This window comes from Vicia villosa, unplaced genomic scaffold (assembly GCF_029867415.1).
Source record: "Vicia villosa cultivar HV-30 ecotype Madison, WI unplaced genomic scaffold, Vvil1.0 ctg.000060F_1_1, whole genome shotgun sequence".
NCBI lineage: Eukaryota > Viridiplantae > Streptophyta > Magnoliopsida > Fabales > Fabaceae > Vicia > Vicia villosa.
In genome coordinates this window covers 245,870-270,541 of record NW_026704990.1, presented here as the reverse complement: position 1 = coordinate 270,541, position 24,672 = coordinate 245,870, and the positions used below count along the sequence as shown (strand labels likewise).

General features: G+C 31.4%; 4 protein-coding genes across 4 annotated transcripts; 3 read left to right on the top strand and 1 right to left on the bottom strand.

Moving 5' to 3' along the window:
* Positions 1 to 270: 270 nt before the first annotated feature.
* On the bottom strand, positions 271 to 1,742 carry LOC131623314 (inorganic pyrophosphatase 2-like). Its single transcript, XM_058894317.1, has 3 exons — positions 1,524 to 1,742; positions 1,103 to 1,429; positions 271 to 777 (listed from the first exon to the last, which is right to left on the bottom strand). The coding sequence occupies exons 1-3, from the start codon at positions 1,659 to 1,661 to the stop codon at positions 421 to 423; spliced, it is 822 nt and encodes a 273-aa protein (XP_058750300.1). The 5' UTR covers positions 1,662 to 1,742; the 3' UTR covers positions 271 to 420.
* A 1,849-nt stretch (positions 1,743 to 3,591) lies between these two features.
* Positions 3,592 to 6,678, top strand: LOC131623252 (uncharacterized). Its single transcript, XM_058894247.1, has 2 exons — positions 3,592 to 4,774; positions 5,361 to 6,678. Exons 1-2 carry the CDS (start codon positions 3,633 to 3,635, stop codon positions 6,619 to 6,621), a joined length of 2,403 nt encoding a protein of 800 aa, XP_058750230.1. The 5' UTR covers positions 3,592 to 3,632; the 3' UTR covers positions 6,622 to 6,678.
* Positions 6,679 to 8,877: 2,199 nt separating this feature from the next.
* On the top strand, positions 8,878 to 9,406 carry LOC131623285 (oligopeptide transporter 3-like). The gene is made up of 2 exons (XM_058894285.1): positions 8,878 to 9,065; positions 9,161 to 9,406. The coding sequence occupies exons 1-2, from the start codon at positions 8,931 to 8,933 to the stop codon at positions 9,404 to 9,406; spliced, it is 381 nt and encodes a 126-aa protein (XP_058750268.1). The 5' UTR covers positions 8,878 to 8,930.
* Positions 9,407 to 21,023: 11,617 nt separating this feature from the next.
* On the top strand, positions 21,024 to 22,306 carry LOC131623251 (inorganic pyrophosphatase 2-like). Its single transcript, XM_058894246.1, has 3 exons — positions 21,024 to 21,240; positions 21,331 to 21,654; positions 21,803 to 22,306. Exons 1-3 carry the CDS (start codon positions 21,103 to 21,105, stop codon positions 22,157 to 22,159), a joined length of 819 nt encoding a protein of 272 aa, XP_058750229.1. The 5' UTR covers positions 21,024 to 21,102; the 3' UTR covers positions 22,160 to 22,306.
* Positions 22,307 to 24,672: the final 2,366 nt, after the last annotated feature.

Here is a 24,672-nt window from a genome sequence, read left to right as displayed (position 1 = left end):
ACCAACTTGGAATACTCTTTGTGCTGAGCTCATTGGAGTCAATGTATGCAGTGGAGATAACACATCAGAATCACCCAAAAGATTTGTGTTTAGAATTTGACTTAACTTGTTGTGCGAGCTTTCTCATTTCATGCCTTGGTCCTAGGAAGCTTAAGACGAGGTGGTTGCATTGCATATACCGTACCAAATTCATGAACTTTATTGTATCACATATCATTAATAAAAACGCACCTTCTAAAATTATAGCTACTAGAATAATTAATCAGCACCTTCAAAGGAAAATTGATCTTTGCATATGCTAGATTACAAATCCACCTTGAACAGAATTAACAACATTAGAAAAGGCTAATTAAAGTTAAGCAAAGCACAAAGAAGAACCTATTACTTTATGATACATTGGTATACTTGTAAACAAAAAATTTATGGTCTAACTGATAGAGCTTTAGGCAAGGTTTCAAACACAGGAGTTGATATAGTTTGTAGCTTGCAATCACTTGAAACCAATTTAGCATTTTCTTCAATCATAATTTTGTTGATCAACTTCATCAGAACTTGTTCAAATTCTTCTCCATCACACCAACCATTAATTTCAGCCTTAACAAATGAAGAATCTTTGCATATCAAATCCCAAACTGGAAAATTCTTCCTTGGCATCACAAAATCTCTTTCTCTAAATCTCAAACTAGGACAGTAATCACCAGCACCATCACCAAGGTAGATAAACCTCTTGTTATCCAATTCACTAACTGTGTTTAGAATTCTATCAATGATTAAACCCTGTAATACACAAAACAAAAAGTTCTAATTAGAAATTAAAAAAGATTGTTTATTTTATATTTTGTTCTCAATCTAGTGGCCACAAATAAGAGACACTAAAAATAGATAGTTAGGTAAGCATAATATTTTAAGGCCAGAAAACTAGGAGACTACAATATTCCAATCTTATAGGATCAAGTTCATAACTTGTAAAGAGATTGAGTCAAGTAAACCCCTATCTTAATAATTAAAAATAAGAGTAATTATTTTGTGAATTTTATATTAAAAAAATAAAAAGTTGTTGAATTTATAAAAAAAATATTGAATCAGATCATGAAGTTTATACCTTGCACATGTTTGGAGGACAAGGATGAGTACAACCATGTGAAGCCTTATTGAAATCATGATAAGGCAAAATTGTTAATCTTCCTTGTTGATTAACATAACCTGGATTAGTGTTAATCTCTGTGAAGCATTCTCTTATTCCCAAATGCTTCAAAATAGTTTCAATGAAAAACATATTGGCATCACTCACAATCCTCAAATCACACCCTAAAGCATGTGCTGATTTGATAGCAGGTATGATTCTGGGATGAATTGGAATCCTATGAAGAACATTTTCAATCTCTTGAATGGTTATACCATTTGAATGAAGCTCCATCATCATCTTATCCTATAATTCCAAAACAAAAAATAAATAAATTATTAATTTGTTATTCAAGTTGCAAGTGAAATAGAGTAGTACATAAAGAGAATAAAGAACATACCATGACAGAATTCCAAGGCATTGTGGGAAGAAGGTGATTGAACAAATCTGTGAAACCCAATTCATCGATAACCCAATTATCACTATCACAATCAATGATAGTTTTGTCAAAATCGAAAATAATAATAATATTAGACATTGTTTCTGAGAGATGAGAAAGGGAATGAAAAAGAGTTCAAAGACAGAAGAAAAAAAGTGGTTGATAAGAAATAGAAAGTAAATGATTTTTGGCTTGAATTTTAACAGAGAGAGAAATGTATTTATAGTGAAAAAAAGAAGAAGGAATCTTTGAATAAAAAAAGGAATATTAGTACTTACATACATACATAGCATACTTGTAAAAATGGAGGCTAAACAAAAGCTGTTGGAAAAGTTACCGGTTTCTATATTTAGAGTTAGAATAATTTGTCCTTTTGTTAATTATGGTAATCAAAACTAGATCTGAGCCGTTGGATTAAGTTAAAAGATTGGAGGGTGTAGGGTGATTAACATGTGAGTTTAATAAAAGAGGGAAGGTGGCACCTGGTGGTGTCGTTTTCGACGTTGTGAGTCACTTGTGACTGTGTGATGCAGATTTGATGCAGCCTACTACAAGTAAGAAGTAAAACCGAATATATGAAATGTAAATTTAAATTTATAGGTGAAAGTTGAAAATCATATCTTACCATAAACTATGTGTGGTAAATTTATTGTAATGATAGTACAAAACAATAGGACAATAGAAGAAGTAAACTATCGTATTCAAGTTGGGGATGGTTGTAATCAAAGATAATTTTATATGTTTTATGTGATACAAAATCATCGCTCAAACTAAAGAAAATTTTTTATCGAACAACTGTTAGATCGACAATGGTGTACATGACAGAATATTGGACGGTAAAGAATTAATACAAAAATGAAGTGTAACAAGAAATGAGAATGTTGTGTTAGATGTGATTAGACTAACTCATACATGATAATATTATAGAGGGTGTTATGGTAGCATTTATAATGAAACGTTTAGGTGGTTTACATATGTAGAAAGAAGATCTATGATTTTTTTTTTTTTAAAGAAAATAGTTTGGATGAAGAGTGATCAGATAACTAGAGATACATAAAGATCTAAAAAAACTACACCTAAAAGTTTTAAGATTAATGAATTAGATAAAAATATGTTTTTATCAAAAATATTATGTTCACTCCACAAACAAACACGAATCTTTTCTGCATGTTGTTTTCACTCACATGTTTCTCGACAAACTTTTTAGAAAATTATTCATTCAAATACTACTCCAAGTCAAACACGTTTAATTATGGAGTTTTTATCTATTAGGCTATTGAAAGGAATATGCATTTTCTTTTCGATATTCTAATAGAACTCTATAATTAAACGTATTCGACTTGAAGTAATATTTTGGTGAGGTCACCTTCTGAGAAATTTATCAGAAAACCTATGACAAAATCGGTTGAAAAGACCTGTATTAATTTATAGAATTGGTCTATAATCTTGAAAGAAGTTTGAGGTGTTATACCAGCTAGTTGGAGCTGTTAATAATAGAAATTGTAAAAATTAAATATTCTTATCCTTTGAATGAGATCCACCGGTGCAAAACTTTTGTCATACATATAAGACCAAGTGCAATGGGTAGTTTAATTAAAGTCAACATGGGGAAAAGATGTGCAATGGGGAGTTGAATGTGGTGTTGAGTGTGTGTTGGAGGAGAGAGGTGTTGAGAAAACTCAACACCAATTAATCTGTCCCAGAAGCTGACGTGGCAGCATCTTAGTGGTGCAACGCAGGCGCGTGTGGCACACTTGCTGGGAGTGAGAGTGGGCGAGTTTGCACGCGGAGAGAGAATGGAAAAGGAGATAAGTGCAGCCACGTGGCTGTTTCTGATTGGCTGGCCAGATTTTTATCCATTTAATACTTTGAACTCAATTATTTCGCTGCAAATTAATTTTTTTTTTTTTTTTTTTTATACCAAAATTCATGATTTTTTTTTCTCTATAAATAGAGACTTGGTTCATTTGATTTGGACACAGAAAAAAAATCCAAGTTTTTCACTATCTTTCTCTATTATTATCTTTCTATTAGTGTTTTTTTTTAAGTTAAGTGTCTTTTTTTAGTGAAATGGATCCCAATAATCATTTTAACACTCAAAATTCTGCTAATTTTCCATTTAACCAAAATCCCAACAATTTTCAAAATCCCAACAATTATCAAAATCCCAACTATTATCAAAATCCAAATCAATTTTCCAACCAACATCCTCAAAACATACCTAGTTTTGGTTTTCCACCAAATTTCAACCAGTCATCCTCTGTTCCAAACTTTCAACCATATTATGGATCTATGCCGAGAAATCCATCTCAAACACCCCCGTTTAATGGTTATGTGACAATGGCGAATGCAAATTTTCCAAGTGGTGGTGTACCTGAATTTCCCGAGTTTTCAACACAACTAACTATTGGTGGCATGATAGTTTCTAATGAAGTCGCTCCAAATTCAGAGGATTCAACTCCTAAGAGCAGGAAAACTCAGCAACCAGCATGGAACACTGAACAAAATTTGGTGCTAATTAGTGGGTGGATTAAATTTGGAACAAGCAGTGTTGTCGGGAGAAACCAGAAAGGTGAAACATATTGGGGTAAAATTGCTGAGTATTGTAATGAGCATTGCTCATTCGATCCTCCGCGTGATGGACCTGCATGCCGAAACCGTTTTAATTATATGAACAAAGTGTTGGGTAAATGGATTGGCGCTTATGATGGCGCTAAGCGTATGCAAGGAAGTGGTTGGTCGGAGAATGATGTTTTGGCAAAAGCGCAGGAATTATATGCATGTGGGAAGAATGTTAGATTCACTTTAATGGAAGAATGGCACGCTCTCCGTGATCAACCACGTTATGTTAGTCAAGTAGGAGGAAATATTGGCTCAGGAAGTAGTGGATCTAAGAGATCTCGCGAGAGTGATGCATGTGGCTCAAACACTGTAGAATCCAGTGCTCGTCCTATAGGAAGGGAGGCAGCTAAAAAAAAGGGTAAAAAGAAAAGCAAGGAATATGCCTCGGAGGTGGTGGACAAAGAATGGGCTGAATACAAAGAATTCAAGACGAAAGAGCTTGAACGATTGGACAACATAGCCTTGATGCAACAGCAGGCTAACAATATAGCCTTGGAAAAGACTAAAACCAAGAAAATGAAGATGTATCTAAAGCTAACTTCCGAAGAGCATCTAGATGACCGGAAGAACCAGCTGTTGAAAAAGTTGGAGGCAGAACTGTTTGATAATTAATTTCAATGAAGTATTTGTCAGTGTAGTGTTTGCTTTAATTATTGTTGTTTCAATATGTCAGTGTAGTGTTTGCTTTAATTATTGTTGTTTCAATATGTCAGTGTAGTGTTTGCTTTAATTATTGTTGTTTCAATATGTCAGTGTAGTGTTTGCTTTAATTATTGTTGTTTCAATATGCCAGTGTAGTGTTTGCTTTAATTATTGTTGTTTCAATATGCCAGTGTAGTGTTTCCTTATCTGATAATTAACTCTATACAATAAATTATTTCAAATCCGTCAGTGGTCCACCACCCACATCCAATATATTCCTTATCTGATAATTAACTCTATACAATAAATTATTTCAAATCCGTCAGTGGTCCACCACCCACATCCAATATATTCCTTATCTGATAATTAACTCTATACAATAAATTATTTCAAATCCGTCAGTGGTCCACCACCCACATCCATTTATATATAGGGACTCATACATCCATTTATGTACCAATATCCCAAATCCCATCCAATCTACCTCCAATATCACAAAAAAATGGATCCATCACAATATCATTTTGATATCGCAGCCTACAATCAAAATCGTGAAATTGAAGAAAATTATATAGTCAATCGATTTAGAGAGCGTAGAAACAAAATATCGGAAGATAATGCACCTCGTAGTAGAAAATATCTCAATAGAGATCATGCAGCGGCAAACCAAAGACTAATTGACGACTACTTTGCCAATGAGCCTACATATGGCGATGCAATGTTTCGTCGTCGGTACCGGATGAAAAAAAATGTTTTCCTTCGAATCGTTGGGGACCTTTCAAGTAGTGATAACTACTTCACCCAGCGAGTTGATGCAGCCAATAAAGAAGGTATATCACCCTTAGCAAAATGTACCACAGCAATGCGAATGTTAGCATATGGTGTTGCAGCAGATGCGGTCGATGAGTACATCAAAATAGGAGGTACTACAGCATTGGAGTGCTTACGTAGATTCTGTAAAGGAATCATACGCTTGTACGAGCAAGTGTATCTGAGAGCACCAACCCAAGATGACCTGCAAAGAATACTGCATGTTAGTGAAATGCGGGGGTTCCCAGGGATGATTGGGAGTATTGACTGCATGCACTGGGAGTGGAAAAATTGTCCTAAAGCATGGGAAGGACAGTTTACTAGAGGGGATAAGGGAACCACCACAGTTATTCTTGAAGCAGTTGCATCTCATGACCTATGGATCTGGCATGCCTTTTTTGGATGTCCGGGAACGTTGAACGATATAAACGTTCTAGACCGGTCACCAGTGTTTGATGACGTGGAACAGGGAAAGGCTCCAAGTGTGAATTTCTTTGTGAATCAACGTCCATATAATATGGCATACTATCTAGCTGATGGTATCTACCCTTCTTATCCAACTTTCGTCAAATCGATTAGACTTCCTCAAAGTGAACCCGATAAATTATTTGCAAAATTTCAGGAGGGATGTCGGAAGGACATCGAACGTGCATTTGGAGTGCTCCAAGCTCGATTTAAAATCATCCGTGAACCAGCTCGCTTGTGGGACATAGCTGATTTGGGTATCATCATGAGGTCATGCATCATATTACATAATATGATTGTTGAGGATGAACGAGATTCATATTCTCAACGTTGGACCGATTTTGAGCAATCTGAGGAAAGTGGATCTAGTGCACCACAACCATACTCGACCGAGGTGTTACCCGCTTTTGCAAATCATGTGCGTGCTAGATCAGAGTTCCGTGATCCAAATGTTCATCAAGAATTGCAAGCTGATCTAGTGAAGCACATATGGACAAAGTTTGGAATGTTCCGTGATTGAATTATTTGTGTGTTGTATTGCATTTTAAATTATTTGTATCGTACTAATTACGTTACTTGTGTGTTGTATTGCATTTTAAATTATTTGAAACGTACTAATTACGTTAATTGTGTGTTGTATTTTAAATTAATTTAAGATGATTTGTATCGTATCCAATTATTTAAATAAATTTTGTTTTTATTACAAAAAATTAAAAAATAAATTATTAAGTATTTATTATTTTAATTTAATTTTAATCGATAATTGTAATTTTATGTAATCATAAAAATAAAAATAAAATTTAAATAAGAATATGAAAATAAAAAGTGGTGGGGTAGGGTGTTGAATGAAAAACCATTGGAGAGGGTAAAAGTTGAATGGGTGTTGAGTTATTAGGTGGAAGAAAGAGAAAATGATGTGGAGTGTTGGGAGTTGAAAAAGAGGGTGTTGAGTTTTTTAACCATTGTAAATGGTCTAACCTAATCGCCTATCTGTCCAACACCAAAACATATAATGGCAAACAAAAGGATATATAAATTTATGCAATTATTTTTCTATATGTCATCTCTTGGGTGGTCAGTGTGGTCACATCACTTGCATGTGTTAGGTTTAAAGGTAAAAATTGAATAGATACATAAAATAATAAATGTTTTGCAGGAAATGTCGCAAATCATTGTGAATTATGGCCAAATCAGCACCCACTCAAGGGTAAGGAAACAAAAAATTATTTGATAAAATACAGTGCATAAGCTAGATTTTAAAAGATAATTAATGAATTTATTTATAATAAATAAGTTATAAAAATGTTAAATTATTCAATTTTTTGAATTGAAAACATAGATGAAATTGAAAGGAAAATAATAAACAATAAGAGACTTAAACTAGATTATAAAAGATATTAATAAAAAGAATTATTAATGAGTCCAATAGTGGAGTTTATCAAATAAGTTCTTTTTAATTATTTGAACTTACAAACGAAACTATCCATGAATTAGTTTATTCTGCTTGCAAATAGGTTCCCCATACTATGGTAAGAAAATAACATGTATTTAATAAATCTTATTAGATATGAGTTAAAAAATGTTACAAAAAAAAAAGCCTTAAATCGTCAAAAATTAAAATTTTATTTTTTAAAAATGAATTACTACTCTTAAACATAATGTTAATATAATATCAACATAATGAAACCTCTAAAATTAAATAAGTGTGTATTCTAAAATCTCGAAAAATTATATTTTGAAAAAAAAAATCAATAATTTTAGGGTTAAATATACAAACCCCCCTTGTAATATTAGCGAGATTTGGTTTAGACTCCTGTAAAAGATTTTTTTTTAAAAGCCTCCTTGTAATTTCCAGATTCCTTGGATATAGCCCCCATACATTCCAGATTCTATTTTTCAATGACTTGGCAGTCCACCTGGATTTTTATTTTATTTTTGATTTAATTTGTAAGAGCCACGTGGAATTTATTTAAGTTTTTATTTAATTTTTTAAATTTTCGTATTAATTTTTTATTTAAATTTTTATTTTACGTTTTCTTAAATTCTAAAATGATTTTTAGAATTTTTTTTTTTAATTATCAAAATAAATATTTGGGTCTTAGCCCAGTTAGTTAATGGCCCACTTACTCTCACAGTATATTTAATTCATTTGTTCTTATGTTTCATTGCTATATAAACATCAACTCTAATTTTTAATCAAACGATGTGGGACTTCTGAGGCAACACAAAGGGCTTCAGGTTGCTGCTGTTCATCAACTATCAAAAAGGCAAGATAGACCATGCTCATATCAAGGCATCATAAAACAATCTGCAGTAGTAATTGATACTAAGCAACAAATTTCATAGGAAAAAATTCTGCAAAATTGAGGTTTAGTAACCAATCTCCCCTCATTGTTAATAACTAATATTGCTGGGCAGGGTGGAGTCATTGTTCTTGAAACATCTTTGCCAATGGCCATTGAAAATGAATCTGTTAATTAACTATTTGCTAATTTTGAAGTGTAACTTGGATTGAATTGAGAACTACTGGGATGAAATTGACAACAATACTAAATAGAAACATCCCAATTATACAGAAAAAGAAAATGAATGGAGTTGTTAAATCAGTAAAAGTTAAAGCTAATCAAGTTTATCATTGACTTGTAATTACTAGCTTGAAATAGACAATAGAAAAAAACATTTTGTTTAACTTTAGTGGGCACAACACAACAACCATTATACCAAAATTGACAAGTTGTAAATATGCTGTGGACTGCGCATCTTGGTAGACTCATGAAGGCTTATAAGACAGTACCAGAATGGTGGTTCCTCATTTTATTATTTGGAAGCATGGCACTATCCATAATGATGTCTTTGGTGTGGAAAGTGGATGTGCAACTTCCATGGTGGGGTATGCTCTTTGCTTTTGCCTTAGCTTTTGTTGTAACCCTCCCAATTAGTGTCATCCAAGCAACTACCAACCAGGTATTAAGTCCAATGAATATTTCTTCCATCTCTAGTATAGTATTTTTCCTTCCCCTCGAAACTTGATTGTAACATAAGTGGTGGTTATCTTGCAGCAACCTGGATATGACATTATAGCACAGTTCATGATTGGGTATATCCTTCCTGGAAAACCAATTGCAAACTTGCTCTTTAAGATTTATGGGAGAATCAGCACCGTCCACGCGCTCTCTTTCTTGTCAGATCTCAAGCTCGGGCACTACATGAAAATCCCTCCTCGTTGCATGTACGCAGCACAGTTGGTTTGGTTGGTGTTTCAAGTGGCCAGCTTCTTATATTGCACAGCAGTGATGAACAAATAACTCAGTATTTTTGGAGTCCCACATCGTTTTTGAAGAAGATGATATGAGTGTATATAATACAAAAATACATGGCTATTAATGACTTTAAAATAGGCTGGAGTAATGGGCTGAAAATATAATTGTGTGTGTAATTATCATGGGTTCAAAGAGGCCCAAATTAAATTTTAATAATTAATTTGTAAAATAGATCTTCTTATAAAATATTAATAAAACTAATTTTAAAAAATGTAAAAAAAAAAATATAAACGTAGATAAAAAAGAATAAAATAATTAAAATAATTGAAAATTCCACGTGGCTTATAAAAATTAAATCAAAATAAAATTAAAATCCAGATGTACTGCCAAGTCATTCAAAAATGGAATCTGGGCTCAATAGGGGCTATAGTGAGAGAATCTGAAAATTACAAGGTTTGTTTTACAAAAAAAACTTTACCAGGGGCTAAAACCTAAACTCGCTAACATTACAGGGGGGATTTGTATATTTAACCCATAATTTTATTAGAGTTTTAATATATGTTTTAAAAAACCACGTGCTGAACTGGTCTTAAACCTCCATATGTGTCGTGTTAGTAGAGCTGTCAAAATGGGCTCGATCCATCGGGTCGACCCACAAGCCAAACGATTTAGCGCGGGCCGGGCCGCAAAATACCTTTAAAAAATACGACCCTGTCTTTTTTGGTCAGTTCATCGGGCCTATGTTTTTTATGGACTGGGTCGGGTCGGGCCAAGCAGACTTCGGACTGGCTCCTTAAAAAAATATTTTGGTAAATTTTAGGGGAAAAAGATTGAGATAAGATATGATTTCATCAATGTGTTTTCAAGTGATAAAGAAAAGTTAAAGAGGATATATTTTAAAGATGATGTTGTCAAGAAAATGATTGTGAAATGGAGAGAAAATTTGACAAGTGTTGGTGATAATATTAAATTACTTTGTACTTTTACATGAATGATTTTTTGTGGTATTCATATATATATATATATATATATATATATATATATATATATATATATATATATATATATATATATATATATATATATATATAGATAAATATTTTAAACATCACTTATATACGTTTATAATAACTCTCTACTTATGTTGTGTTGTATTTATCCATTACATCATTTTTATAAAATTAGAACTATAACATTGAAATACGGGTCAGGCTGGCCCATCGGACCGCACAGGCCTTTGCAAAATGGGTCGGACTCAATTTATATGGCCCATTAAGCAGTTGTGTTGGGCCGGGTCAGCCCATTTAAACACACTGGCCCCCCGGACCGGCCCATTTGACAGCTCTACGTGTTAGCCTTGTATCAATTTTTTAAATTACGAATTTAAAATTCTAGTTTGAAGCAATTTGGAGAAAAATCCATAAATATTCATATTGAAATTTAACATGTATCTCAATAGTTGAATAATTAAATTTATATGAGTTTAAATAAGATATTAGTAGGAAAAACTACTTTACCTATATAAATTTGATGAAATTTTTTTGAAATGATGGGTGATAATGAATCTTATTCTTACCTCGTATGTGTGGACGTGTGGTGGCGCATAAAATAAGTTTTTTTTTTGGAAAGCCAAGAAATAATATCATTAAAATACACAGGCATAAGCTATGCCTGCTATATTACACCACATTTCCACCAAAATGCTGGACAGATCAAATGAAACCAGAGGTATTATAACTCTCACCCAAACCCATACATCAGTAGCAGAGTAAAACAAGCACAGACTAGAAACAATAACAGCCCATTACAACAGAACAAAGATCAAAAGCAGAACTAAAAATACAGCTAGGAATAAAATAAATGATTGGCGTAAGAGTGTCTTCTAAAAGCCTCTCATATACAAGACACTAACAACTAAACTCCTTGTCACAGATAAATGAGAGGCCGACTCTACAATTTTTTTCAAAAAAGTACAAAATGTCCTTCTTGAATAGTGATAACATTCTATCTAAATAGATTTTTCTTGGAAGGAAATCTATCTCGTAGAAGTTGTCAAGAAAAATTATCACTTTAAAAGGAGAGTCCAACTCTCTTAAGTAGCGATGAGAGTTGGGAGCATATTCTTACACTCTCATCGAAGGTAAAACTATTATCAATTAAAACTTGATAAACATATGCTACATAGAATCAATCATGCATATCTCCACATCCACGTATTATTCTTTGAAAAAGATGAATCTCTTGAAGAGTTAAGAAGTAGTTGATAAAATCTACTTGTAGGTTGTAATAAGTTTTGATTATATCTCCTAAAATTCATAAAGTGTTAGGTGGTTGGGGTGTGCATGGTTGGTTATTTTTAGAAATCAAACTATAACCATTTTCAAACCATTTAAATGGTTTAGATTTATAACCCTAACCACATTTCTATTAATACTGGTTATAAAACCGGTTATAAACTTGATTATGATTATATAATCGATTTTTTAAAAAAATTCAATTTTAAAAATATTTTTTATTTTGAAAATTAAAAAATTTATCATGGAATTAAAATATTTGGACTAATTTTGGATTTTAGATAATAATCGGATTATAATCGAATCCAAAATAACTTAATCAGTTAATGACCATTTAATTATATTCGAATTATATAAATGGATAATCAAATCATTAATAATCATTTAATTATATCCAAATATTTAAAACTAATTTTGAATTTGGTCATGGATTTAAGTTTCACAATCGAATATTTTACACACAGGCCTGTTAGGTGGTAAAATTGTTACATTTTTTAAATAGGTGCAATTAAAAATGGTCTCTACATCCTCTTGTTTTCTTTTTTATGTTTATGTAGATTTTTAAAGTGGCCTACAATCCATAATTTGTTAAAAAATACTACTAACTATATAAGAGTAATATTTGTAATGAGAAAAGTTGGAAAAGTTATGAAGCAATTTTTATATTATTCATCTTTACAACTTTAGATCTAAATTAACCTTAACATAATTTATCATCGATGTTTTCCGTGGCATACGTAACTAAATAGCTATCTACAAACTGAATTAAAGATTTCTACTGAATACTATAAGTGACTGAGTGACGTTGTCAATTCAAAATGAAAAAGACTACCATTGAATTAGTACCAAGAAAGAAAAAACACCCATAAATATTGGTTCGTGACAATGTTAGGAGTTCCACTTTTAATCAATTAAAATATTCAATATGATATTTAAGTCATAAAATTCTTCCACCTAATAGGCCAGTCTTTCGAATTCACGCACTTAATAAATCCTAACAAAATTTAAATTATTTTCATGATTAAGGTTAATAATCCATGTATTGAATAAGAATTCGGAAACGAGAAAGATCTATTAGATGAGTTGGAAGTAAATCTGTTTACCGTTAGAATTTTTGGGATTAGGAATAAAAAATTTGTTGAATTTTAATTTGGCTCTTCTTAACAAATGGAGATGGAGGATTTTGCAAGGCTATGACAACTTTTGATACGATTTGTTGAAAGCTCGATTCAGCGACATTTCCTTGAAGACTTTTTGTGGTGTAGGTATGTAGTGGTTTTGCTCCACTTTCTCAATCTATTTGGTGGAAGGATATTATCAATATAGGATCTTCACCTAATAAGGATCTGATGGTGGTTTTGTGTAAGTTTAGGTTGGGTAATGGCTTTCATATTCTCTTTTGAGAAACTATTTGGTTGTAGGAGACTAGTTTGTGTGAGGATTTTCCGGATCTTTTTGCGATATCTTGCTTGAAAAAAGTGTCAGGAGCCGGGATGGGGGTTGTCGCGATGATGTGTGGTTTCGGGAGATTTTGGTATTAGGAAATTCTTGTTGTATCCTGTTGAACGTGTGTCGCTTACATCGCTATATGCAAAATTAGGAAGTATCGGAATGGTGGAGTCCGATCATGACAAGGTGTTTTGGACCGCGGACCAGGCCGGAGCTTTTTCAGTATCTTCTTGTTATGACTTTTATGCTACTTTATGTACTCCTTTTGGGTCCTGGAATAGGTATGATGACATGATGCGCAAGGTTTGGAATTTGGAGGTTCCTTACAAAATCAATGCTTTTGGTTGGAGACTTTTTGTGAATAGACTTCCAACGAAGGATCTTTTGAATACTAGAAGTATTGTCTTTCCTTTAAATTGTTTAAAGTGCGTTTTTTGTGGTATAGATTTGGAGAGTAAGGATCACTCTTTTTTCAATTCTAAAGTGGAGAAGATTATTTGGAATGAGATAACTCTTTGGATATGTAAATCGGTTGTAGTGGCGGAAGAGTGCTTCTCGAATTTTATGAATTGATACTCTTTTTGTAAAGGAAAGAAAGTTTAGGAGGGCAAATTGAGAGTTGTTTGGCTTGCTACTTCTTGGTCTATTTAGCTATTACGTAATGGTATATATTTCGGAATGATGGTTGGAATGTCGATAATACGGTTTGGAATATTAAAATTTTGATTTGAAAATGGACGGTTCTAAGAGAAATTACTAATTCCAACTTTACCTTCTACGAATTTAGCAAAGATCATTTATTATTTCTTTCGTAATTTATTTGATTGGTAATTTTTTGTCTTTTTTTTTAAATTGTTTTTCCGTTTTATTGTGTAATTTCACCTTGCTTACCAAAAAAAAAACCTTAGAAACACGTATATATTTTCAAAGAAGTAGAAGATACGTGGTTCTTAGTTTGATTTCAACAACCACAAAAAGTGAAAAAGTGAGCAATAATTGCTAATGCCCGTGAAATTCCTATCGGTTTATGCCATGAATATTGTCATGCTAGACGCCATCTGTAATTTCCATATGCTTGTGTCAACTGATGAAGATTGATTTGCAGTTTGCACGAAAGAAAAATGTCAATTGCATGATTTTGGTTGGTGTCATCATGCATTATAATGTATTGGACACCACGTATGTTCATAGCCAACTCAAAAAGGAACACTTTGCTTATTGCGTCTAATTCAAACTCTTAAAAAAAAAATGTGGGTGGGTGTGTCTATTAATTTAGCAAATGATGACTAGACATGGATTCATCGTCATGTTCTAAAATGATTGATAAACTTTTTATATTTTTTATAATAGAAAAATTGAATAACATAAATTTTAAGAACCCGTTTGATGCGTAAGATATGATAGAGACATGATAGGATATCTAGCAGGATAAGAATAGGATATAATACAGACAAGATAAAACTTATCCTATCATGTGTTTGGTTCATACAGGATACCAAATAATATATTAAAATTTATAAATTGGTAAAAAAAATATATTTTTTTATAATTAAAAAAATTCATTGATACTATTTAGTAAATAATTTCAATTTTATCAAATTATATATATATATATGAGGAGGGATCAAATTACACCCGAAGAGTTACACCACGAGTTACACTCGTTCAATAACTACATCTCGAATTAATATTTTTTAAATTCAACCGTTGGATTGAAACATAATATCATATAGATCATACCTATAAAGTTTGAGCTTAATCTATAATGATTTACTATGTCATTAAATCACATCAAAATTAACGTTATATGAAAGCTCATTTTAACGTTAATCTTTGGATATCTTGATGATATAGTAAATCATTATAGATTAAGCTCAAACTTTATAGGTATGATCTATATGATATTATGTTTTAATCCAACGGTTGAATTTAAAAAATATTAATTCGAGATGTAGTTTTTGAACGAGTGTAACTCGTGGTGTAACTCTTCGGGTGTAATTTGATCCCTCCTCTATATGTGTGTGTGTGTGTGTGTATATATATATATATATATATATATATATATATATATATATATATATATATATATATATATATATATATATATATATATATATATATATATATAATTTGATAAAAAATAATTATTTTATTTTTAAATATTCTAATTTTTTATATTTTATAAAGTTAAAAAAATTATCCTTATGAAAATCATACATATTTTTTTAAAATTATTTATTAATATTTTTAATTTAATATTAAACTAATTTTTATTTATATTTTGTCATATTTAATTTTTTATTTTTAAATTATATTTTCTAGAGGTAAATTAGTAAATCATTTTCTTATCCTATCCTGTCGGATTCTAACCCAACTCATATTCAGGATAACAATTTGAACTAGTGAGGCAGAATAGGATAAGTTTTAGGATTAACTTATCCTATCATGTTGTATCAGCAAACATTGGATTGAAATAGGATATGATACGGATATTCTATCATGCCTCTTATTCTGCATACCAAACGGACCCTAAAATTAAGCAAATAGGGAGATTTTTAATAGAACCGTTTTATTTTAAATTAAATTAGTCGACAATAATTTCATATTCACTGTCTCCCGAGTCAATAGTTGATATATATATATATATATATATATATATATATATATATATATATATATATATATATATATATATATATATATATATAGGGCAAGATACATTTTATTGAGTTCTAGCTTCCATGATCATCCACTAATATGCAAACTTTCAAACAAATATGTGAGAGATGTTAATGCTTGATGTATTTTAGTGAGAAAAGCAATGAGAGAGAAAATGAAAAAAAATTGAGAATTGTTGTTATTAAAAATATTATATAACTGAATTATAAATATGTGTATGTATACAAGTATATGGCATGTATATTAAATAACTAATATAACAAACCCAAATTAATTTGGGTTTGCGCTTGGGTTACTTAATTTAGATTACTCTCAACACTCCCTATAATTAAAGTTGTCGAACACAAACTAATCATAGTCGATTTGACATATAAATCTAATCCAAATTGCTTGACACACAACATAGAATTCTCCTTTATAGTCAGTCTCACATGATGATAATGCCACCGTACAAGTTGCTTTCTCGAGCACCATGAGATTGGAGCACCAAATACTTGAAAGAAATAATCAGTTATGTGTCTTTGATCATTCTTATCTTCACACCAATCAGCGTCTATATTGCAATTAATTGTAGCTTCTTTGCTTTCAGAATCTCGTGGAAACAGAATTCCACAGTTTTTCAATCCTTTTAGGTATATCTGGATTGTTCTTGTAGCCTTCATTTATGACACCTTTGGTTCACTCATGTATATGCTCACCAATTCGGCTGAGAAACCTATATCAGGTTTGCTATTGCACACATGCCTCTGAGATCCTACAATTTTTTTGAAGAAAGTTACAATCGACTTTGTCCTCCTTTCCATGCTTCTCCTATTTCAAATTTGGTTCGACAAGTGAGGATGCATGATTCAAATCATCCATCATGAATCTCTTGAGTATCTCCTTGAAATACTTGCTTTGATGCAGCAATGTACCATGCTTAGTAATTTGAAATTCCATGCCTAGGAAATATGACAAGTTTCCCATATCCGGCATTTCAAATTCCATCATCATCAACTCTCTGAACTGTAACAATTTTTCCATGTTATTTTCGATTACCAACAAGTCATCAACATATAAACAAATAATGGTTATATCTTGTGCAATGACTTGCACATAGACACCATATTCAGATTTACATTTTATGAATCTCAAATCGACTAAGTATGAATTAATTTTCTTGTTTCGTGCCTTGGGTGCCTATTTGAGACCTTAAAAGGATTTGTGCAACTTGTACACTTACCTTTCTTCCTCCTATATTGCAAACCCAAGAGGTTGTTTGACATACACCTCTTCATCTAAAGGACCATTCAAAAATGTTGATTTCACATCTAAGTTAAATATCGACCATCCTTTCTTACATGTTATGGCTACCACCAATCTGACAGTCTCCAATCTTATGACTGGTGCATAAACTTCCCGCTCCTTGAAAAAATCCATGGGCTACTAATATTACCTTATGTCTTGCCATCGACCCATCAGCATTGTGCTTCAACTTGAACACGCACATCAATTTGATAGCTTTATGTATGTTGGAAATTCGAATAGCTCCCATGTTTTATTTCTTTCAATCACTTGTAACTCTTCGACCATTGCTGACTTTCACTATTTATTCTTTAAAGTCTCGCTATAGTTGATTGGTTCAGCACATGCAAGTAAAGCAAAATGAACTAATTCTCCATCCTATGTAACTTCATCATCACCAATAACTTCACAGTTTTGAAGCCTTGCAGGAATAACTCTGGTTCTTTATGGACTTTGGCTTGTACTAGCCACACCTTCTTCGACTTCGACTATTTCAGGAATGTTAGAAATTGCTTCGACTTTGACTTCAGTAGTTTCTTCGTCGATGCCATAATTCATCAATGGCTTGTTAATTGCATCACTAAAATTCCAATATCATGCAGAATTTTAATCAATAACGATATCTCAAATCATCACAAGTTTCTCATTAATTGGATTGAATAGCACGTAAGCTCTAGCTTTATGATATCCTACCAGAATAATAGATTCACTTTTGTCATTAAGATTTCTTCTTCTCACATCGGGGACATGCTTGTAACAAATAGAGTCAAACACCTTCATATGACTCACTGATGGTCATTTGCACTCTAATCTTCTTTAGGAGCATTGTTCTTTAATTTCTTGGTAAGACACATTTTCAGGATATAGGCAGTGGTGGTAACTACTTCACCCCATAGGGGTTTTGGCAGACTCTTCTACTTCAGCATGCATCTTGCGATATCCAATATGGTCCTATTTCTTCTATTCCATTATATTAAGGCATATAGAGAGAACTTACCACATGATCAATATAAAGTTCTGTACAAAATTCTTCAAACATCTTTGATGTGTACTCTCCAGTTCCGTCTATTCGTAAAACCTTGGTCTTCTTTTCACTCCAGTTTTCAACAAGTACTTTGAATCTCTTAAAAATTGAAAATACTCCGTCTTTATACTTGATCACATAGATCTGAAGCTTTTGACTATTTTCATCAACAAATGAAACAATATACATGTTTCCACCAACGGTATGCTCCTCGAACGAGCCACAAACATCTAAAGGTATAACTTTGAGTATGCAGGATGTTCTCATTGGCGTAGCCAAAACAAAATACTTTATGGATTACTTACCTACTAAGCAGCCTTCATAGAGTTTGTCAGACATCACAAGTTAGCATATCTTGAGTAATTAGTTGATTTAGTAACTGAAAATTCATATGTCCAAACCTCAAATGCTACATCCAACTATGCTTGTGCTCAATAACTGTTTTTAGATATTGTACTTTAGTCCAATTAATCATAGTCTTAAACGTCTAATTCTTTGACAGAGGAGATTTTAAGACCAAATTGTTCTGGGTGTCGAACAATTATAAAGCTCCACTTTTCTTGACCATTGAGAAACCTTTTTCGACCAGTTGTCCAACACTTAGCATATTGCACTTTATGCCAAGTACATAGAGTACATCTTTGATCATAGACTTTGTTTCGTTGCTCCTTTGAATAACTATGTTGTATGTACATCTTTTTGTAATGAGTTATTATCTGAAAGTTTGATGTTTCTCCTCTTCGACTCAGCAAACTCTATTAGTCACTCTCTTCGACTAGTCATGTGATTTGACAAACCTGTGTCAAGAAACCAGATCTTGGAGTGGACATGCTCATCTGCCACTGTAGCCATAAGCATCATAGCATCATCATCATTTGAATCTTGATGTGCAAGGTGTGCTCCTTCATCCTTGCCTTTTGTCGCTCCCGTGTCTTTCTTGTACCAACAATTCTTGCCCAAGTGACCCCACTTTTCAGTTGTAGCACTGCACACCTTTCTTCTCCTTTATTCCTTCTCCTCTTTTCAAGGATTCAGAAGCCTTATCATCTACTTTATGCTTTTTAGGATTCACCCAAAATTTCTTGCTCTAAATCTTGTCTCCTTTGCCTTTGAGCTTGTTGGAACCATTATGCTTCTTTCATGTAAGTTTCTGTAGTGCTTGCATTGAATATTGGACCCTTTCCACTCAACAATTTGTAACTTATGTGCCTCCTACAAACCAACCAAATCTTCCATTTTCTTGGTTTCAAGATTGTTGGGACTCACCACAACCTTTCATGAGATGAACAAGATTTTGCACCTTCGCGACATAGCATGCGATCTTTTCATCTTCTCCCATCTGCAGTAATTCATATTGCCTTCGTAGCACCTGCAATTTGACAACTTTCACCTTCTCACCTCCTTCGTAATACTTGACAAGAATATCTCATGCCTCATTGGCCGGTTCAGCATGAGAAATCTAATCAAATTTCGTCGCGTCTACCACTGATTGAATACAAAACAATGCCTTTCAATCCTTCTTCTTGATATCCTTGTGGACAGTTATCTAGGCTTTGGTAGCATTATGAGGAAGTGTGTGCACGCCATTAGTAACCAATTTTAGGGTTTCATGAAAGCCAAACAGCGATGGCATTTGTTTAGTCCAACGAATCCAATTTTTGCCGTCAAGAATTGGAAGAGAATTTGGAATATTGTCATTATTACAGTTCATCTTTGCAGCGATTGACTAACAACCCACGATATCGGAAACACGATCACTGACGTGTGATTCTTAAAAACACGATCGAGAATCTAACCAGAGCTTTAGATACCAACTTTTAATTAATGCTATATGCACTTTAAAAAAATTGTTTTTTAAAGTTATATCTTCCCCTCTCCTGTAAACTTCCAAACATAGTCTAAAGCTACATTTAGGACTGTGGAGGGTAAATGAATGGAGAACGTTTAAAAAAAAAGGATTGGGTGAAAGTATTTGAGAGATTTAGGTAGAGGAACGTTTTTGAGATTTCATTTTATTCATAATTCAAAAATTCTCTAATTTTGAGAATTAAACAATTATATTGAAAGAGGAATTTGGAATATTTTAAAAGACTTTGATAGTCGTTCAAATATATATTTTAAAAATTGAAAACTTATTAATAATAAATATTTATTTATCATCCTATATAAAATCATTCTTTTAAATAATAAAAAAATATTTCTCTATGTTTCTTTCCAATTTTATGTTTGAATTAATTTTCTAAAGTGGTCTATGGGCTATAGTTGCTAGAATTCTAAATATTTTTAGTATAATGACGACGTTGGATTTGAATCATTGAGGAAGATGAATGATATTTTTTTTACTAACATCTTATTTTATTTTAGCTATAGCTAAATTGAATACATATAGTAAAAAATTGAAAACATGAAGTAAAAGTTCCTGTATTATTACATATTTTTTACTAACATCTTATTTTAGTTATAGCTATAGCTATAGCTAAATTGAATACGTATAGTAAAAAATTGAAAACATGAAGTAAAATTAGAGAATTTTTGAATAAACTTTTAACTTTCTATAAATGTTTTGGAAAAGCTGTTTTCAAAATTAAGTAGACAATCTTATACCATATAGATAAAACCGGACTATACCAGGAATATTCTGGTGGGGTGCATCTATTCAGCGGTACCGAAAAATCCAGTAACTAGTAGTGCATTACACAATCACAAGAACAACACCAGGTGGCACCTACCTAATGCCTTAATCACCCCATAACCTCCAATTTTTCATTTAATCCAACGGCTCAGATCTAACTATTTCCAATACAAGCTTCTGTAGCCTCCACTTTTACCAGGATGCTATGTAATATTCCTTTTTCTATTCAAAGATTCTTTTTTATTTTCAAAATTGCCATTTACTTGTTCACTATAAATACCTTTCTCTCTCTGTATTTAAATTCAAACCAAATTTGTGATCACTATTAAACCAAACCATACATTTGCCTTCTATTTCTTCTCATATCTCAAAGAAAACAATGTCTAATATTGTTATAGTTTTTGATTTTGACAAAACTATCATTGATTGTGATAGTGATAACTGGGTTGTTGATGAATTGGGTTTCACAGATTTGTTCAATCACCTTCTTCCCACAATGCCTTGGAACTCTGTCATGGTATGTTCTTTATTCTCTTTAGTACTATATTTCAGTTGCAACTTGCATAATAAATTAATTATTATTTTATTTTTTGGATTGAAATTATAGGATAGGATGATGATGGAGCTTCATTCACATGGTATAACCATTCAAGATATTGAAAATGTTCTTCATAGGATTCCAATTCATCCCAGAATCATACCTGCTATTAAATCAGCACATGCTTTAGGGTGTGATTTGAGGATTGTTAGTGATGCCAATGTGTTTTTCATTGAAACTATTTTGAAGCATTTGGGGATAAGCGAATGCTTCACAGAGATTAACACTAATCCAGGTTATGTTAATCAACAAGGAAGATTAACAATTTTGCCATACCATGATTTCAATAAGGCTTCACATGGTTGCCCTCTATGCCCTCCAAATATGTGCAAGGTATAAACTTCATGATCTTACCTAACCATCCATTTTTAGTATTTTATTTTTGTCTCTGTTATTTGTGGCCACTAGATTGAGTGCAAATATAAAATAAACAATATTTTTTCTAAAACTAATTAGAACTTTTTTGTTTTGTGTATTACAGGGTTTAATCATTGATAGAATTCAAGATACAGTTTGTGAAGTGGATAACAAGAAGTTTATTTATCTTGGTGATGGTGCTGGTGATTACTGTCCTATTTTGAGATTTAGAGAAAGAGACTTTGTGATGCCAAGGAAGAATTTTCCAGTATGGGATTTGATATGCAAAGATCCTTCACTTGTTAAGGCTGAAATTCATGGTTGGTGTGATGGAGAGGAGTTTGAACAAGTTTTGATGAAGTTGATCAATACAATTATGATTGAAGAAAATGCTAAATTCATTTCAAGTGAATGCAAGCTACAAACTCTATCAACTCCTGTGTTTGAAACCTTGCCAAAACCTCTTTCAGTTAGACCATAGATATTAAGTTTACAATCATGTAAATAGGTTTTTCTTTGTGCTTTGTTTAACTTGAATTAACCTTTTCTAATATTGTTAATCATGTTCATGATGGATCTGTATTCTATCATATGCAAAGATCAATTTGCCTTTGATGGTGCTGGTTAATTATTCTAGCATCTTATTACTGTTTTTTAGCTTTTAGGGGCCAATCTTAGCGACGCGTTTACCCAAACCACCTTTTAGGGGCCAATCTTGACTGACAATTGAGCTTTAAATTTAAATTTTTATAAGCCCTGTGTTTTGGTCATTTTTCATATTTATGTGCAAAAAAAAGCATTTGTGGCCTCAAAACATCAACGGATGACGCAACACACCCAACAGTCTCTTTTCAACTAGAAGTGATCACCAGCAAATGCGTATCTTCATATCAATTTTTTTCTTTGGTCTCTTTTGTTTTTCTATCAATATAGATGATCTTGTGGAAACTGTATACAAATTCTACAAACACATTCTCTTTTTCAGTATCACGAAAGTCCTTCAATATTTATAAAATTTTAAATAGATTACATAATCGTATTAAAAACATTAAAAAAATTAAATAATAAAGAAATTCAGTTAAAATAAAAAAACTATTTTTATTAATAATTATGATTTTTTAAGAAATATTTAGAATCATAATTCATTATTTGCTTAGTTGAATATAATAAAAGTTAATATAAAGAAAATAAAAAAAAGTGAGTTTTCTCTATTTTAAGTGAATATAATTTTATAGTGTGTTTTAAGTGAATATAATTTTGTTTTACTTAGAAAATATTAATAAATATTAATATTTACTTTTTATTTTAATTTTATTCACTTAAAACAATATTATTTAATTTATTTTTTATAAAGCAATATCTATACACTTAAAATACACAATAAAACTTATAAGTTTTTAAATGAAATTTAAAAATTGTATTAAAAAACATAAAATGAAAAAATAAAATAGTGAGTAATGTGTATATAATTATTATGTTGTAAAACAATATTTACCCACTTAAAATACACAATGAAATTTATAAGTTTTAAAGTAAATTACAAAATTGTATTGAAAAATATTAAAGAAAAAATAAAATAGTGCATAAAATGTACATAATAATTATGTTGTAATCGAAAAAATTATCACTTACTATAGAAATTGTACAAAATAAAATGTAAAAAATCGTATTAATAACAATAAGTAAATTAAATAAAAAATAAATTCGTTTAAAATAAAAAAAAAAGGAGCTATTTTTATTAAGAATTATGATTTTTTAAGAAATATTTAGAATCATAATTCATTTTTTATTTTAGTTGAATATAATAAAAATTAATATAAAGAAAATACAAAAAGTGAGATTATTTTAAAAATAAGAATATACTATTTTTTATTAATAATCAATAATTTCTTTAGAAGTATTTAAGAATTCTAATTTTTTGATTTATTAATTATTTAGAAAATCATTTTTTATTTATTACCTAAAATAGAGAAAACTATCTTTAGAAAGAATCATGTGAATTATGTGTCCAAAAGAAGTCCTATAATAACCGTTAGATTAAAGTACCATCAATGGTTATAAAAGAGTGTAACAATTAGTGTAACTTGTTGGTGTAATTTGATCCCTCCTCATATATATATATAATAACAAAAAATAATTAGTTGACTTACCAAAGTAGCAATACATTGTATAACAAGAAAATTAAGGTAGAAAGTAAAGATTATTTGACAATCACATACCATTATTCTCAACAGCTTATAGCCAACTCCTAGCACACATCAAAGCTTCTACAGTAGTCTAGTTAAGTCGACTATGATGAGGACTCAATATTTGACCACTATTACTGAAGGCTGATTCAGAAGCTACTGTAAAGAAAGGAATAGCTAACACATCTCTTGCAATTGCTTGAAGTGTTGGATACACAAACTTTCCAACGGCAACTTATCCTTAATTTTCCTAATCATGGAGTCATTTGTGCTACAATTATCTAAAGTAACTGTACAAAGCTTTGAATCAATGTTCCAGTCCATTAAACAATTAACAAGTCTTTCACTGGTGTGAGGGGCTTGAATATAAATGAACATAATATAATAATATTTACACTCAATCATATTATCATTAAGAACAACAAAAGATACAATTAAGTTATAAAATACAAACGTTGTTACCTCAAGATTCGACTTTGTAAAGTCCACGAGCCATCAACATAGTGAATCGTAACTGCCATATACCCTTTTTTTTGTTGCTGCTGGAAGTCCACATATCTGTGGTAACCGCCACTCTTCCTTCATGGTTATCTAACATCTTCATAGCATAATTTTATCTCAAAATCATAAACTTTCAATCAGGGCCAACCCAACAAATTTGGAGGCCTAAGGCAAAATTTATTTATTTTGAAATAAAAAATATATTAATAAAATTTATTTTAATTTTAATTTTAAAATTATTCATTAATTACTTTTATTAGTATGGAAATAGTAATAGATCTTAGCCAATTTTTTATGATCAAATAAA